Source organism: Macaca nemestrina, chromosome 1 (genome assembly GCF_043159975.1).
Source record: "Macaca nemestrina isolate mMacNem1 chromosome 1, mMacNem.hap1, whole genome shotgun sequence".
Taxonomy (NCBI): Eukaryota; Metazoa; Chordata; class Mammalia; order Primates; family Cercopithecidae; genus Macaca; species Macaca nemestrina.
Window position 1 is genome coordinate 221,744,633 of NC_092125.1, and position 16,236 is coordinate 221,760,868.

The 16,236-nt window shown below is 42.8% G+C and overlaps 1 protein-coding gene across 5 annotated transcripts in view; it reads right to left on the reverse strand.

The window, feature by feature from the left end:
* The window catches only part of LOC105473242 (vacuolar protein sorting 13 homolog D), a 284,106-nt gene that overhangs the window by 227,950 nt on the left and 39,920 nt on the right, over nucleotides 1–16,236 (reverse strand). For all 5 annotated transcript variants that reach the window (XM_071100479.1, XM_071100476.1, XM_071100469.1 and 2 more), the window contains 5 exons: nucleotides 14,485–14,615; nucleotides 12,473–12,605; nucleotides 7,276–9,489; nucleotides 5,351–5,502; nucleotides 898–1,929 (listed from right to left, as the gene is read on the reverse strand). In XM_071100479.1, coding sequence (XP_070956580.1) covers nucleotides 898–1,929; nucleotides 5,351–5,502; nucleotides 7,276–9,489; nucleotides 12,473–12,605; nucleotides 14,485–14,615 — 3,662 coding nt within the window. The remainder of the gene's footprint in view (nucleotides 1–897; nucleotides 1,930–5,350; nucleotides 5,503–7,275; nucleotides 9,490–12,472; nucleotides 12,606–14,484; nucleotides 14,616–16,236) is intronic.

Sequence of the window (16,236 nt, forward strand, 5' to 3'; positions counted from 1 at the left end):
GGGCGCCACTGAACATCCTCAGTTTATTGATAAAAAAATTAAGGGCAAAAGAGGCTAAGCGGTTGGCCCCAGACCACATCGCTACATGGGTACAGTGAAAGTACTAGGACTCAAACTCAGGCAGTCCAACTTTTGAGACTATTCTTTTTTTTTTTTTTTTGAGACGGAGTCTCGCTCTGTCACCCAGGCTGGAGTGCAGGGATGTGATCTCGGCTCACTGCAAGCTCCGCTGCCCGGGTTCATGACATTCTCCTGCCTCAGCCTCCCAAGTAGCTGGGACTACAGGCGCCCGCACCACACCTAGCTAATTTTTTTGTATTTTTTAGTAGAGACGCAGTTTCACCGTGTTAGCCAGGATGGTCTCGATCTCCAGACCTTGTGATCTGCCTGCCTCGGCCTCCCAAAGTGCTGGGATTACAGGCGTGAGCCACCGTGCCCGGGCGAGACCGTTATTAACAGTTATGCTGTTGCTCTCAAATGAAAGCAAATAATGTTCTGAGAGAAAGGGGACAGTAACAAAAGCCACGCTTTAAAGTTGCTATTACAGACTACACACTTTGCTAGGTGTCTTCCACACATCACCTCATTTAGTCATCTTAGACGATGGAAGATGAGGAAACTACGGTTCAGAGAAGCAAAGTAACTCCTCTGATTTATAGAGCTCAAAGAAAAGACAAGATTCTTAAATCACTTACTTTCCCTGCCTCCAGATGGATTTACAGTAAAACCTTCCCCAAAATATTAACGTCTACCTTTTGTAACAAACACCTAGAAGACTAGATAGCTCCCCTGCCAACAAGAGCTATTTTCCAAAGTAAATGTAAAATACTTGCATTTAAATCAACAAGCGCAAATCCATTTTTAGAGCTTAAGGCAGCCAAAGGGAACTGAGGATACCTTGAGATCCAGCTTGGTGTTCACTGGATCCTGAAGTCCAGACTCCATGGAGGCATGTGGCTCCGACTTCACGTTGTGTAGAATGCCCTCAGGAGGCAGCCTCATGGCGTGATTGTCTGCAGTGGAGCCGATTCCAAAAAAGTCCAGTATCACCACCCAGGTTTGCAGTGTGATCAGCACATCCAAGCAATTAAAATCAACATCAATGCTCCGGTTAACTCGATTGTAACTGGAAGAGAATTCGGGATGTTTCTTATCTACCAAGAATATGTTGATGTGGACTAAGGAATCATCAAATTTACTCTTTCCGGCAAGTATCTTGGGCTCATCCGCTGTTGGAGAAGGAGGTGGGGTCAAGGGATAGTCCTTGTCTTGGACTTCCTTTTGCTTTTTCCGGGATGCAGAGGTGGGTCTTTGATACAACTGGAAGACATTAGGAGCTTCTTCCATGTGGGAAGGGAGAGACCGAGGCATATCGGGATATTCCACGTTGGACACTGAGGGGCAAGACTGAGAAAGGTATTCTTTTTGTGCTAAAGTAGATGGCTTAGGAGCTCCTCGAGACACCATCAGGTTCTTATATTTAGAATCTGGATTTTTCTCCAGTAAGTCCTCCATCAGCAAAGAATGCAGGGCAATCTGAATAGATAAAGTCTGGGGATGGTCTTTACTGAATTCCACCTCAAAGTCCTGAAACTTTAAGCTCACAAGACCTTGGGCCCCCAAAGTCAGATCTCCACTTAGCTGAACCTGAAGCTCCGATATACAAAAGGTAGCTTGAATCTGAGTAAAGGATTTGACTTCCTTCACTGACAATGACTTCTGAGAGGTGTTAGAAAGGCTGGAGTGGCTGAACAATCCATTCTCCTTCCTTTCAACAGAAGATTCTCCACAGGTACTGAGTGGAGGCAGAGGAGAATCAGGGCAAGGGGAAGAGGTAGCACTGGCTGGATACTTATTCAGATCTTCACTGTACACGAGATTGTCCAGTGTTTGTAAAACCTGCTCATATACATGCTTGGCTAACACCACCTGTATTGAAAAGAGAAAAATTCAGTTACGCTACTACTATTATTAAATGCACATAAATGTAATGCCCATAAATGTTTACAGTTGCTATTTATGAGTTCCTACATGATTCCTACATGAGGCTGTAAGTTAGCTGATAGCAAAGACTATCTCTTTTCTTTTCTGTCCTCAGCTCTTTTTGCCCCACTTCTATTCACGAGACCCTCCCTCAGTACCCTACACAATAATCTACATATAATAAGAGTTCAGTAAGTACTGTGGATTATGCCTGAATCAACGAAGTCACTTTTTCTGACCCCACAAAAATGAATGCAGAAACTGAAGAGCGTTGACAAAAGTCTGGTGTGGAGACACTAAAGAATTGAGAAACAAGGTTCATGGTTCTAAAACTGGCTGATCATCTCTAGTTAGTTAACAGTCAATGTTTAGGACATTGTTTAGGGTAGTACTTTTTAGAAAAAAATCATGATGATCCATGATTAGTTATCTTTCCTTTCTCTTTTGCTTCATTTTTAATTACAATTTCTTATTTAAAATGTTTTCAGCCAGGCACAGTGGCTCACGTCTGTAATCCCAGGCCTTTGAGAGGCCGAGGCGGGCGGATTGTGTGAGCCCAGGAGTTCAAGACTAGCTTGGGCTACATGGTGAAACTCTGTCTCTACAAAAAAATACAAAATTAGCAGGGTGTGGTGGCACAGGCCTGTAGTGTCCCAGCTACTCGGGAGGCAGAGGTGGGAGGATCACTTGAGCCCAGGAGGTGCAGGACACAGTGAGCTGAGATCATGCCACTGCAATCCAGCCTGGGCCACAGAGCAAGACCCTGTCTCAAAAAAAAAAAAAAAAAAAACTTTTTTCAGACAAGATTTTTATTTAATGAAGGGTAATTTTTAACAGAGGAATTCTAACCAATAGATACAGAACTAATGACGGAATTAGAAAAAGTGACCATTTTGTAACCCCTAATTAAATAATGTGTGCCATCAAAGTTCATTAGTGGAATAAAATATTATGTGAATGACTGACAGGGAATTTTGCAATGGTAAAATCAAAGCTCTTGCCACTTAAAAATAATTATCCACTTTAATATCAATAAGAAAGAAAAAAGACATAATTATGTACCTCCTGATATAAAGTAATACGAAGTATATGGCACCACCTACGTGAAGTGTACCCTCTAACCCCCCTGCCAAAAAAGAAACCTGAATCCAGTCAAACACATAGAACCAAACTTGTTCTATAGATTTTACAGGAAATATGGGGGAGGACAAGTTAAGTGGCACATGAACAGCCAAATTTAGAAAGCGGGGACATTCTACAGGACAACTGACTTAGTTCCACAACAAAATATGACATGGGGGGACAACAAAGAGAGGGAAACTAGATGAACAGAGACCTACACGATGTATCACCCAAATGCAACGTTTCCAGTTGTCTGCATCCTGATTCCAACAAATCCAAAACAAAGACATTTTTGAGATGATCCAAAATATTTCCGAATTCTAAAAATCGGTTAAAATTTAGATAATATCAAAAAATGCTCATTAATTTTGTAAGGCATGAAATACCACTGTGGTTATGTAAGAAGAAGCACATAGTTTTCGGAAACACATTCTAAATGCATAGGGGTGATAATGGCATGACATCTGGGATTTACCTTAAACTATTTCACCAAAAAAAAAAAAAAAAAACAGATAAAACAAATGTGGCAAAATCTTCATAAGTGGAATCAGAGTGATGGGCACATAAGGCTCATTAGACTTTTGTATAGGTTTACACTGTTTCATAACCAACTTTTTAAAAAATTAAATTATTAAATTAATACTAATCAATTATTAAATCAAATAATTATCTTAAACAATTATTTTTAAAGAAAGAATTATCTAAAATAATGTTTTTAAGATTTTCATCAAAACAACAGTTAAGCCAATGGTAACCATAAGAATAAGTCAACATAGGCCAGGCATGGTGGCTAACACCTGTAATCCCAGTACTTTGCCGGGCCGAGGCAGGAGGATTACTTGAGGCAAGGAGTTCAAGACCAGCCTGGCCAACATGGTGAAACCCCGTCTCTACTAAAAATACAAAAATTAGCCAGTGTGGTGGCGAATGCCTGTAATCACAGCTATCCGGGAGGCTGAAGCAGGAGAATTGCTTGAATGTGAGAGGCAGAGAGGTTGCAGTGAGCCAAGATCATGCCACTGCACTCCAGCCTGAGTGACAGCGAGACTCCATCTCAAAAAAGAAAAAAGAGTAAGTCAACATAATCCAATAGAATTTACATCACATGCTAGATTTAAGGTGAAAACTTTGTCCTGATAGCTACCACTGATGGGGCAAAAGCTTAGTCTGAGAAGGGAAAGCTCTGGGGTAGTTCTCTCAGGGGTCCCAGAGACCCCTGAGAGGAACCACTAATGTCAAAAGGCAGGCCCACTCCATAAACAGCACGCCCAGGTTACTCCAGAGCAGCTGCCAGACACAGACCAACTACTGTGGTGCCAGACACAGACCACAGACCGTCCTAAGAGCCTGCCTGTCACTGCTGTTTTATAACGTACTCCTCTTTGCTCTAGTCCCTGTGAAATCAGGGAAAATGACACTTTTGTTTTTTGTTTTTTTTGGTTTTTTTTTGAGGCGGAGTCTCGCTCTGTCGCCCAGGCTGGAGTGCAGCGGCCAGATCTCAGCTCACTGCAAGCTCCGCCTCCTGGGTTCACGCCATTCTCCTGCCTCGGCCTCCCGAGTAGCTGGGACTACAGGCGCCCGCCACCTCGCCCGGCTAGTTTTTTGTATTTTTTAATAGAGACGGGGTTTCACTGTGTTAGCCAGGATGGTCTCGATCTCCTGACCTCGTGATCCGCCCGTCTCGGCCTCCCAAAGTGCTGGGATTACAGGCTTGAGCCACCGCGCCCGGCCGAAAATGACACTTTTGAAGGAAAAAAACGAAAAGGTGTATACATACACGCATGCCCATAAAAAAAGAAATCCCTATCCTGGCCCATTTCATTTCAGAGAGGGCAGGACTAATTCTTTGTTGAAAGGATCTGTCCACAGCTCAGATGATCACAATGTTTCATAGGCTGGGTTAAGTATGTCTAAGTGTGACAAGAATGATATCCTCCTGGGAAAGGAGACTCTGACTGCGTAAGCAATCATTTCCCCATTTCTGAATGTCAACAGAATTAAGAATCTGCCATCTTTCTCCAGATAACCCACCCTTCCTCCATATGAAAAAGGCTGACAAGATGGATTCCCCACAACAAAAGGATTCCATGATTATCGGAACAAGGTTTCAACAATGGTATTGTGCATGGGTGATATCTCTTTGAAAATATATTTTCCTTCCAACATGTAACGTACATAAATATATATCATATTTATAGAGTGTTAATATAAACATATGACTTCAACTGCCCTGACATGAATTTACCTGAACCGGATTGACAAATTTTCCTTCAATCTTCATGATGCTAGAAGTTCCCAGGTCATCTGGGCTAAGAGAAAAAGTCAATTCAGATTCTCTCTCTATAGGGATCTTCTCCAGTTTAAACTGAATGGTGGTGTTGTTCAGGATGTGAAAAGCTGGCATAAAAGAGACGAAATGATAGACCGTAAACCTTAACATTTACTTCATTACTGCTGATTAAACATAGAGTATACAAAATACAGCCCATGAGTTACTCTTAGACCAGGAGGGCAGGTTAGCCTGGCACCTGGGGTCTATGACTGAGAGCAAACCTTAACAGCTATCCCGAGGCCAAAATTCATAGCAAGACGAGGTACGAGATATATTTACACAAAAAAAGAAACAATATTTTTATCATATGCTCCATTTGGTAGCTTCAAAACACGACATGGTGAACATTAATCCAGTCCAGAGTCTACATTATGCTTCTTTGAGTCACCCAAGCTGGCATTTTCCAAACCAAATTATTCATCCTTCCCTACCTTTCAGACACAGATGTATCCCTCTTATTAGGCCTAAATCAGCATCTAGGACAACACAAAGTTCTAAGTAAACAACTTCTATCCAAGCAGAGAAAGCAATCTTTCGACAAGTATAAAAACATATCAGTGAATTAACATGTGATGACCACAGAAGGCTACGTTCTCAAAGGCATTAATTGTGTCACAATAAAGCCATGCTCTAGGGCTTACCTGATCTCTGTGTGCCAAAACCAACAGATTGGACCGTTTGGTTTTATCTGATCAGTCCCAGAATACAAACATAAGCTTTTATTCTTAGAACCCTGGACCAACCCATTATAGAACAAGATGACAGAATATTAAAGAAGATAATATCCACAAACTATTTACATCAACCCCTTGAGGTATCTTGGGCCAAAATATTTAACTAGGAAGGACCTACGGCTTGGGAACAGAATATCAGACATATCTGACCAAATTAAACAATACTTTAAAAACATCCATCCACTGAAGTGTCTCTGTAAATGAGTACTCATCCAATTTCAAACTGGAACACTTTAAAAAAATAAATTCCTGCCCAGGCACGGTGGCTCACACCTGTAATCCCAACACTTTGGGAGGCCAAGGCAGGCAGATCACCTGAGGTCACAAGTTCGAGACCAGCCTGGCCAACATGGTGAAACCCTATCTCTACTAAAAATACAAAAATTAGCCAGGTGTGGCGGCGGACGCATAATCCCAGCTACTTGGGAGGCTGAGCCAAGAGAATCTCTTGAACCTGGGAGATAGAGGTTGCAGTGAGCTGAGACTGCACCATTGCACTCCAGCCTGGGCAACGAGAGCAAAACTCTGTCTCAAAAAACCAAAAAAAATAAAAATAAAAGTAAGTAAATTCCTGTTTTGCCAAATATGATATTAAATGGAAAAGGGTGAAAACATGCCAACTTACTACAAGGCATTCTATTAAAACTCTTTTTGATTTCTTAAACATTAACTGGGCCGGGCGCGGTGGCTCAAGCCTGTAATCCCAGCACTTTGGGAGGCCGAGACGGGCGGATCACGAGGTCAGGAGATCGAGTCCATCCTGGCTAATATGGTGAAACCCCGTCTCTACTAAAAATACAAAAAACTAGCCGGGCGAGGTGGTGGGCGCCTGTAGTCCCAGCTACTCGGAAGGCTGAGGCAGGAGAATGGCGTAAACCCGGGAGGCGGAGCTTGCAGTGAGCTGAGATCCGGCCACTGCACTCCAGCCTGGGCGACAAAGCGAGACTCCGTCTCAAAAAAAAAAAAAAAAAAAAAAAAACATTAACTGAGGATTATTCTAAAAGAAAAGGATTTTGTTGTTGCTGTTTTAAACAAAGGACTCCGTGAGAGTTTGATGATTTGTTCAATCATCAAACAAAATGGAACAAAAGACATGCTCCTCACCTTGACCTCTATGCAAAGATTCAAAGAAATCATGTCGTGTGAAATGAGCTTCCTCCTGACTGTTGGCACTGCCAGACCCAAAAGGTGGGCAAAACGTCCGGCTTCCTTCAGACCCAACAGCTTCTCTACCTGCCAACTGAGTGCAATTCAAAGAATACAGTTTAATGTCCTTGATTTCCACCTGCAGACGGTCACTTCTGGATTCATCATCTCCCGCCACAAAATTCTGGATGAATATCTGTCCCAAGTGTCCCACCAACAACTCAGGACTCCCTGGCTTCCGAGGGATAGAAACAACTGGTGATTCAATGTTTATGTTCAAGATTAGCTTTACAGTGTCCGAAGGAGACGAAGCTAGGTCAAACCCATATATTTCATTTTCCTCTAAGATAAAGGGTTCCCGAGTCTTCCTTGGAGTTTCAAAGAGTGATACCATCTCGCTATACTCAGCAGTCTTGGTAGCTAGTACTGTGGTGACTTTGCTGGCTGCACTTTTCAGCATACTTCGAAAATTTTCTTCCAGTTCATCCATGGATAACGTCAACTCCTTCAAAAACTTAGCAGAGTGGTTATAATGTAAAGACGCCATCTTCAGGTTGAGAAAACACTCCTGTTTAGATTTCTCAACAAACGTGAAACTCAAAGCTTCAGTGAGGGCTGCATCTTCCATTCTGACAAACACAGATTCAAAGTAGCCAATATCACTGATGATATTTTCATAGCCTACAGAATTCCCAATGCTGACAACATACTGGTTTTTGACATTATCTTGTGTCAAATCCATAAGCTGTAAACAGCCGAGAGAACCGTTCATGTCAAACGTGCTACCCATTGAGACATTAACTTTGGTGCCACCTATACTTGCAGTTGCAATTTTTCTGCCATATTTCTCTCCATTTGCCATGCCCACTGTCCGAAGAAGCAGTAAGTTAAGCCTATGGATTTCCACTGCAACCTCCGTGTTTTGTTCATATGTAGACTGGTAAGTTCCTTGTTCTCTGAAGCTTCTTTCAAAATCAGTCATTAAAGGTTGAGGACTTAAATCATCTTTTTCCTTGGGAAATGATTTTTGAAGAAAACCGATTAGCTCCACGATCGTCTCTGGATTGAGGATAATATCTAAATTATTCACCTGTAGGGAAATCACCTGAAGAGTACTGTCTAAATTCATTGATGGGCACTCTGAACTCACAAACTGATATTCCAACTTAATAAGGGACTCTTGCTCTTTGGTGAGAATTTTGTCAAGTGAAACACTAGTAGCTGATCGGTTGTTCAGCGTAGCTCCATCAGTTAAGTGGGCCGCATTCGGTCCAGAGACAGGAGACTGGGCCCTGCTATCCCGAAGGCTTCCTGTTGGAATATCAAAGCTCAAGTTCTTATGGGAAGCCATCAAAAGGTCAAAATCAGCACCATATGTCTGCATGGTATCCACCAGGAGCAAACCATGAACAGTTAGGGAGACTTCAGCATCATAAGGCCTCTTCACAAAGTGAGCATTGGTACCAAACACCTTGAGCACAGAAATGTACCGGCCATTGCTCTCAACACCAAGCTGCATACAGTTCACTTTAAATTCCGCCAGGAGGAGCTGCGACTCCACCAGCACCTCGCGGGTATGCTGCTCCAACATCACAATGCTCTGGGTTAAATTCATTACGGAGTCTTGCAAACTTCCCCGCTGCTCCTCCTGGGGAAAAATCTTCTCTTTAATCTGAGTGTCAGAAGTTTTCATTTCTGGGGTGGTGAGGAGAGCAAAGCAATTCTTTAGGGCAGATATTTTATCTTCATTAATGTGGATTTTTAAGTCTGGTAAGTTGCCTGACAGCACGGCTCCTGGATATTTGGGATCTGAAGTATAAATCAATCGACGCTCTAACTGTAGGTGGACGTCGAACTTCTCTACCACATGGGTTGGTCCCACATCAATATCCTGGACATGCTTCCAATTGTCTTTCACTCGTCCAACCATGATCTGGAGGTCCATAAATGACAGCGAGTACCTCTCATACATCTTTGTGCTCATTAAATGTGCTTGAAGCTGTTCTTCACTGAATTCCACTCCAGAAAAGGGAGGCGTTTTCTCTCCATTGCTGCTGTTTGACTCGGGAGGTGGGGTGTTAGGAGGTGTGGCCAGGGGGGTCTTATATTCATCATCACTAAACTGGGTCTCTTCAGATGCAGACCCATCCCTACTTTTCCTCCTGGAGTTATCTGCAGATAAAAAAGAGAAGATTCAAATAGAAGTCTGCTATTTCCCTCCTCTTTCCCTTAATGTAATAATTATGAAAGGTAGAGAATCAACCAACCCGTTTAAGAAAACTGAGGACAACTCTAAGCATAATATCTGTGTTTACCATTTTCTAAGTGTGAACTTACCTCTTAATTTGGAAATCAGAACACAAATATAAAAAAGTATGGACATTAGAAAAGCTGGAGGCCCCCTGACATCAGCGCCGCCTGCTGGCCCAATGCTTCCTCCTCACTTCTCACCTGACTTGCCATGGGCATGGGCTGCTTTCACCAACCCTTTCTTATGTCACTCTCCAGAGTCTTTTCTTTCTTTTCCTTTTTCTGTGTGGTCATTTGTTTCCCCCACTGGAATGTTCTTTTTTTTCAGATGAAGTCTCACTCTGTCGCCCAGGCTGGAGAGCAATGGCACAATCTCAGCTCACTGCAACCTCTGCCTCCCAGGTTTAAGCGATTCTACTGTCTCAGCCTCCCAAGGAGCTGGGATTACAGGTGTGCACCACCATGCCCGGCTAATTTTTTTTATTTTTATTTATGTATTTATTTATTTTTGAGATTGAGTCTCACTCTGTTACCCAGGCTGGAGTGTAGTGGCAAGATCTTGGCTCACTGCAACCTCTGCCTCCCAGGTTCAAGGGATTCTCCTGCCTCAGCCTCCCGAGTAGCTAGGATTACATGTGCCCGCCGCCATGCCTGGCTAATTTTTGTACTTTTAGTAGACACAGGGTTTCACCATGTTGGCCAGACTGGTCTCAAACTCCTGACCTCAGGTGATCCACCCACCTCATCTTCCCTAAGTACTGGGATTACAGGCGTGAGTCACCACATCTGGCCAATTTTTTGTATTTTTAGTAGAGACAGGGTTTCACCATGTTGGCCAGGCTGCTCTCAAACTCCTGAGTTCGTGTAATCCACCCGCCTCAGCCTCCCAAAGTGCTGGAATTACAGGAGTGAGCCACTGCGCCCAGCATCCAATGGAATGTTCTAAGAGAAGAGAGGTCTCATCTTTCTTGGTCAACACAGTCTTCCTAGTGCCAAGGTAGTGCTTGATGAGCAGTAACTGCTCAGTATGCAATTGTGTAGCCCCAGAGACCACATTCAGCCCGTCTCCAGCTAAGCAGTGCCAAAACAACTATAAAAATACACCACTGGGGCTGAGCATGGTGGCTCACACCTGCAATCCCAGCACTTTGGGAGATCAAGACAGGCAGATTGCTTAGGGTCAGGAGTTCGAGACCTGCCTGGCCAACATGGCAAAACCCCATCTCTACTAAAAATACAAAAATTGGTTGGTGCGGTGGCTCACGCCTGTAATCCCAGGACTTTGGGTCACCAAGGTGGGTAGATCACTTGAGGTCGGGAGTTCAAGACCAGCCTAGCCAACACGGTGAAACCCCATCTCTACTAAAAATACAAAAATTAGCTGGGCGTGGTGGTGTGTGCCCGTAATTCCAGCTACCAGGGAGGCTGATGTGGGAGAATCGTTTGAACCCGGAAGACAGAGGTTGCAGTGAGCTGCGACTGTGCCACTGCACTCCAGCCTGGGCAACAGAGCCAAGACTCTGTCTCAAAAAACAAATAAATAAATAAATAAATACACCCAGTGTTACAGAAGAAATACAAATAAAAACTACAATGAGATACCACCTCACACCCACAAACATGGCTATAATCAAAAAGGCAGACAATAACAAGTGATGACAAGGATGTAGAGAAAACGGAACCCTTGGACACTGCTGGTGCAGCCATTTTGGAAAAACAATCTGGGCTGAGCGCAGTGGCTCACGCCTACAATCTCAGCAGTTTGGGAGGCCAAGGTGGGCAGATCACCTGAGGTCAGGAGTTAAGACCAGACTGGCCAACATGGAGAAACCCCATACCTACTAAAGATACAAAAATTAGCAGGGCATAGTGGTGGGTGCCTGCAATTCCAGCTACTCAGGAGGCTGAAACAGGAGAATTGCTTGAACCTGGGAGGCAGAGGTTGCAGTGAGCTGAGATGGCATCACTGCGCTCCAGCCTGGGCGACAGAGTGAGACTCCATCTCAAAAAAACAAACAAACAAAAACAATTTGGTACTTCCTCAAAATATTAAAACATGGAGTCACCACATGGCTCAGCAACTCCACTGCTAGGTATATAGAGAATTAAAAATATATGTCTACATTGCAGAAATGGGGGTGTTTAAAAAAGAAAAAAAATTTAAAGAAAATATACGTTTACACAAAAACTTATACATGAATGCTCACAGCAGCCCTATGCATAAGAGCAAAAGAGTGGAAGCAACTCAAATGGCCATGAACAAATGGAAGGATAAACAAAATGCGGAACAGCCACACAATGGACTATTATTCAGCCATACGAAGGAAGGAAGTATTGGTATATATTACAACACAGAAGAACCTTGAAAACGTCATGCTAAATGAAAAAGCCAGACATAAAAGGCCACACATGGCATTATTCCATCATATGAAATGTTCAGAACAAATCCAGAGACAGAAAGATTCGTGGTTGCCAGGGGACAGGGAGTGGGAAGGCGAACTGGTGTTTAATGGGTACACACAAGAGTTTCAGTCAGGAAAGATGCAAAAGTCCTCCCAATATTAAATAGCAGTAAGAATTGCACAATTCTATCAACATACTAAAAACAACTAACTATACATTTAAAACTTAGAATTATACCTCAATAAAGCTATTATTTTAAAAGTAACAAGTGAACCCTCGGGTCTTAAAATTTTATGTAAACGTTTTATTAAGCTTTACTTATATTATCATAGATAGGTCCATCTACCAAGATATGTTTTCATTATTTCATTGTTTTAAAAGTTACACGTGAACTTGGAAGTTTACAAATGTTATATAAATGTTCTATTAAGCTTTACTTAGATAATCATAGATAGATTGATCTACCAAGATAGGCTTTCATTATTTCCCACTCACACTATACCTTGGGTATTCGTCAAAAGCATTCTTCCTAGATCCACAACAACTAACACGGGATTCTTGAATTTGAAATCATCAGGAAATATCACCTGAGGGGCAGAAATATCCAGTCGCACGGTCCATCGTTTACTCTCCTCCTGTACGAATAAAACAGTCATTAACCGTCACTGCCGAAACCCAACAGCTTTATCCATGATGCTCAAGCGTTTCTGGAAGCTGCAGCTGGGATTATGGAGTGACTTAGTGGTCTACTGTATTACAGCCAAAAGTCTAACACAAAAGTAGATGTAAATGTTTGAGAATCTGAGAAATTACCACAGGCAAATATCTGAACGGGGGAGAAAAAAATAGCAAATAACTAAATAGGGGTGATAGTCTGTAGAAAGATAGTCTTAAGAAAGATTTTGTTTCTAATTTAAGAGTTTAATACTTTAAAGGATTACAGAAATTATAGAATTCAAATAAACACAGAACTCTAAACATTTTTACTTATTCAGGGGCATTGGTAACCACGAACTTCCATGCCAAAACATCTTAGCGAGAAACAAGCTTTCACATTTGAAATATAAATAACACACCAATTCATGATTTATTCATTGTTCTTCCCTTCAACCAAAATCAGCCTCAACTGTATGTATGTGGCAAAAGCTAATTTACGTTACCAAAAAGAAACCTCTTTTGTTTACGAGAATACTAATTGTCATACTTTATGTAGAAACATACATACACACGCATATACATACACACCCCCAAAAACAAAGAACAGGGCTAATTCTCCATCCCATACTACACACCCCATTTTACTTGGATCATTTCTGCCTCTCTGACACCTATAACTTACTCTGCACTGTCCAAAAGATGCCACACTTTTTCTCAATGTGCCACCTGCTGCTGTATTGTAGCAGTGCACCTCCATGTCACCTTAGAAACTGTGTTTTACTGGACTATTTTGATTTCTTGAGACAAGGTCTCACTCTGTCGCTCAGGCTAGAATGCACATCATAGCTCACTGCACCCTCCAGTTCCTGGGTTCAAGCAATCCTCCCGCCTCAGCTTCCTGAACAGCTGGAACTATAGGTATGTGCTACCAGACCCAGCTAATTTTTTTTTATTTTTTGTAGAGACAAGGTCTCACTATGTTGCCCACGCTGGTCTCAAACTCCTGAGCTCAAATGATCCTCCCACCTCAGCCTCCCAAACTGCCGGGATTACAGGCATGGGCCACCTTGCCCAGCCTTCCTACTGGACTGTGAAGATGTCTCTTGGCCCTCCCTGTCTATGGCATCCTCATGACAGCTGGTCATGTGGCATCACAAAGTGCCCATCATCACACCCTAGAATAGAAGCTGCGGCATCATTCCAGTTGTCTCTTCTGGTAACAGTAAGTAAAAAAGAGAAACTCTCATGTGAAACATGCACAAAGTATCAGGTCTGGAAAATGGAACAAACACAAGTCTTTTTTTTTTTTCTTTTTGAGATGGTGTCTCACTCTGTTGCCTGGGCTGGAGTGCAGTGGTGCAATCTCGATTCACTGCAACCTCCGCCTCCCAGGTTCAAGTGATTCTCCTGCCTCCGCCTCCCGAGTAGCTGGGATTACAGGGACCCACCACCATGCCCAGCTAATTCTTGTACTTTTAGCAGAGACAGGGTTTCACCATGTTGGCCAGGCTGGTCTCGAACTCCTGACCTCAAGTGATCTGCCCACCTCGGCCTCCCAAAGTGCTGGGATTACAGGTGTGAGCCACCGCGCCCGGCCCAAAGATGAGTCTTGAAAGTAACCTCATCCTGGTCTAAGGAGACACAGAATCTAGTCACAGTCACTCATTGTATTAGCTACACCCTGACTATAAAATACACAAGATTTTATTCTATGCTAGCTGATAAGGATTTAATATTCTGTTTATTCAGTTAGCATAACTGATATAAGTAAGCCTATCTACAGTAGGTAGTGACTTGATGGAAAGAATTCCTGCCCCTTCCACAATCCCCAAAGAGTGTTTATGGATGCTCACTTACAATGAAATCACCCACTAGCAAACGATCAAGAGTTTGCCGGATTTCTGCCTTGGTCTGCATCTTCAGCTTGTTATATTGTCTTCGGGCAGCTTCGGCCACTCTCAGCTCAAGTTCAGACTGATAACCAAAACCTGCAAGATTGGAAATACACAGGAGAGTCAGAATTTTCACACGGCTGGGTGAACAAAAGTCCTACATCAATTCTCACCAAGAATTTCCATTAAAGCTTAAAAAAAAAAAATCAGGCTGGGCATGGTGGCTCACACTCGTAATCCCAGCACTGTGGGAGGCCAAGGCGGGAGAATCACCTGAGCCCAGGAGACTGAGGCTGCAGTGAGCCATGATCACACCATTGCAATCCAGCCTGGCGTGACAGAGCAAGACCCTGTCTCAAGAAAAAAAAAAAAAATCAGTAACAACAGTTTCCTGCTCCAGTATGACCTGGCATAATACAGGGTAACAGGAATGAGACAAAAATAGGTAGTAGACAGCCATGGGGGAGAGGAGGCAAGTGAGAGAAGTATACCTAAACTACTAGAATTTCTTAAGCCATTTTCTGAAATATTCCAAACTACTATATTTCCAAATTGTTAAAAAGCACTGAAAGAGAAAATGGAATTTCAAAGGAAGTGCCTTCTATGTTCTTTGTTTTTTCTTCTTCTTCCTCTAAGATAAAGTCCCGCTCTGTCTCCTAGGCTGGAGTGCAGTGGCATGATCTTGCTTCACTGCAACCTCCGCCTCCCAGGTTCAAGCGATTCTCCTGCCTCAGACTCCCAAGTAGCTGGGATTACAGGCGCATGCCACCACACCCAACTAATTTTTGTATTTTTAGTAGAGACAGGGTTTCACCATGTTGGCCAGGCTGGTCTTGAACTCCTGACCTCTAGTGATCCGCCTGCCTCAGCCTCCCAAAGTGCTGAGATTACAGGCGTGAATCACCACACCCAGCCTCTCTATATTCTTTTTTTTTAAGACAGGGTCTTGCTGTGTTGCCCAGGCTGGAGTGCAGTGGTGTAATCATAGCTCACTGTAGCCTTGAACTCCCAGTCTCAAGCAATCCTTCTGCCTCAGCCTCCCGAGTAGCTGGGGCTACAGGCACACACCACCATGCCTGATTAATTTTTTTTAATTATTTTTAGTAGAGATGAGGTCTCCCTATGTTGCCCAGGCTAGTCTCAAACTCCTGGGCTCAAGCAATCCCCCAGCCTCGACCTCTCAAAGTTCTAGGATTATAGGTATGAGTCATTGTGCCTGGCCACCTTCTATATTCTATCAGTGACAGAGCAATGATGTCACAGCATTTATGGCTACTGTTTATATGAAAAGACTAAAAAACTAGTCCAAAAACTAAAACAGCTTCATTGTAATAAAGAGGGAAGGGACATTTAAGAAAATACTATTGTTTTATAAATCTCCCTGTCCATAAAAGTACTTTTTCTGCACCTACTGTTTCAAATCTTTTTGGGGAACAAAGGGAGGCATAAATAAATCAATGATGACATTTAGAACTTTGCAGTATTTAATGCTGCACAAAGGAGGTCAAAGAGACCACTGATCCTGTCATCTAGAAGGAAATTCTTGAACACTCCTGCTCAGTTCACTGGTCTAAAATATCCCGGGTAGCCAAGGAAACCACTGTCCTAGTGAAATGAAAAGTATGGATATCGTTGCTTTTCAGTTCCAAGATGCAGATTTCCAGTTACAATGCTGGCTGAAAATACAGCCGTGTGAAATCAATATCATGAAACTATT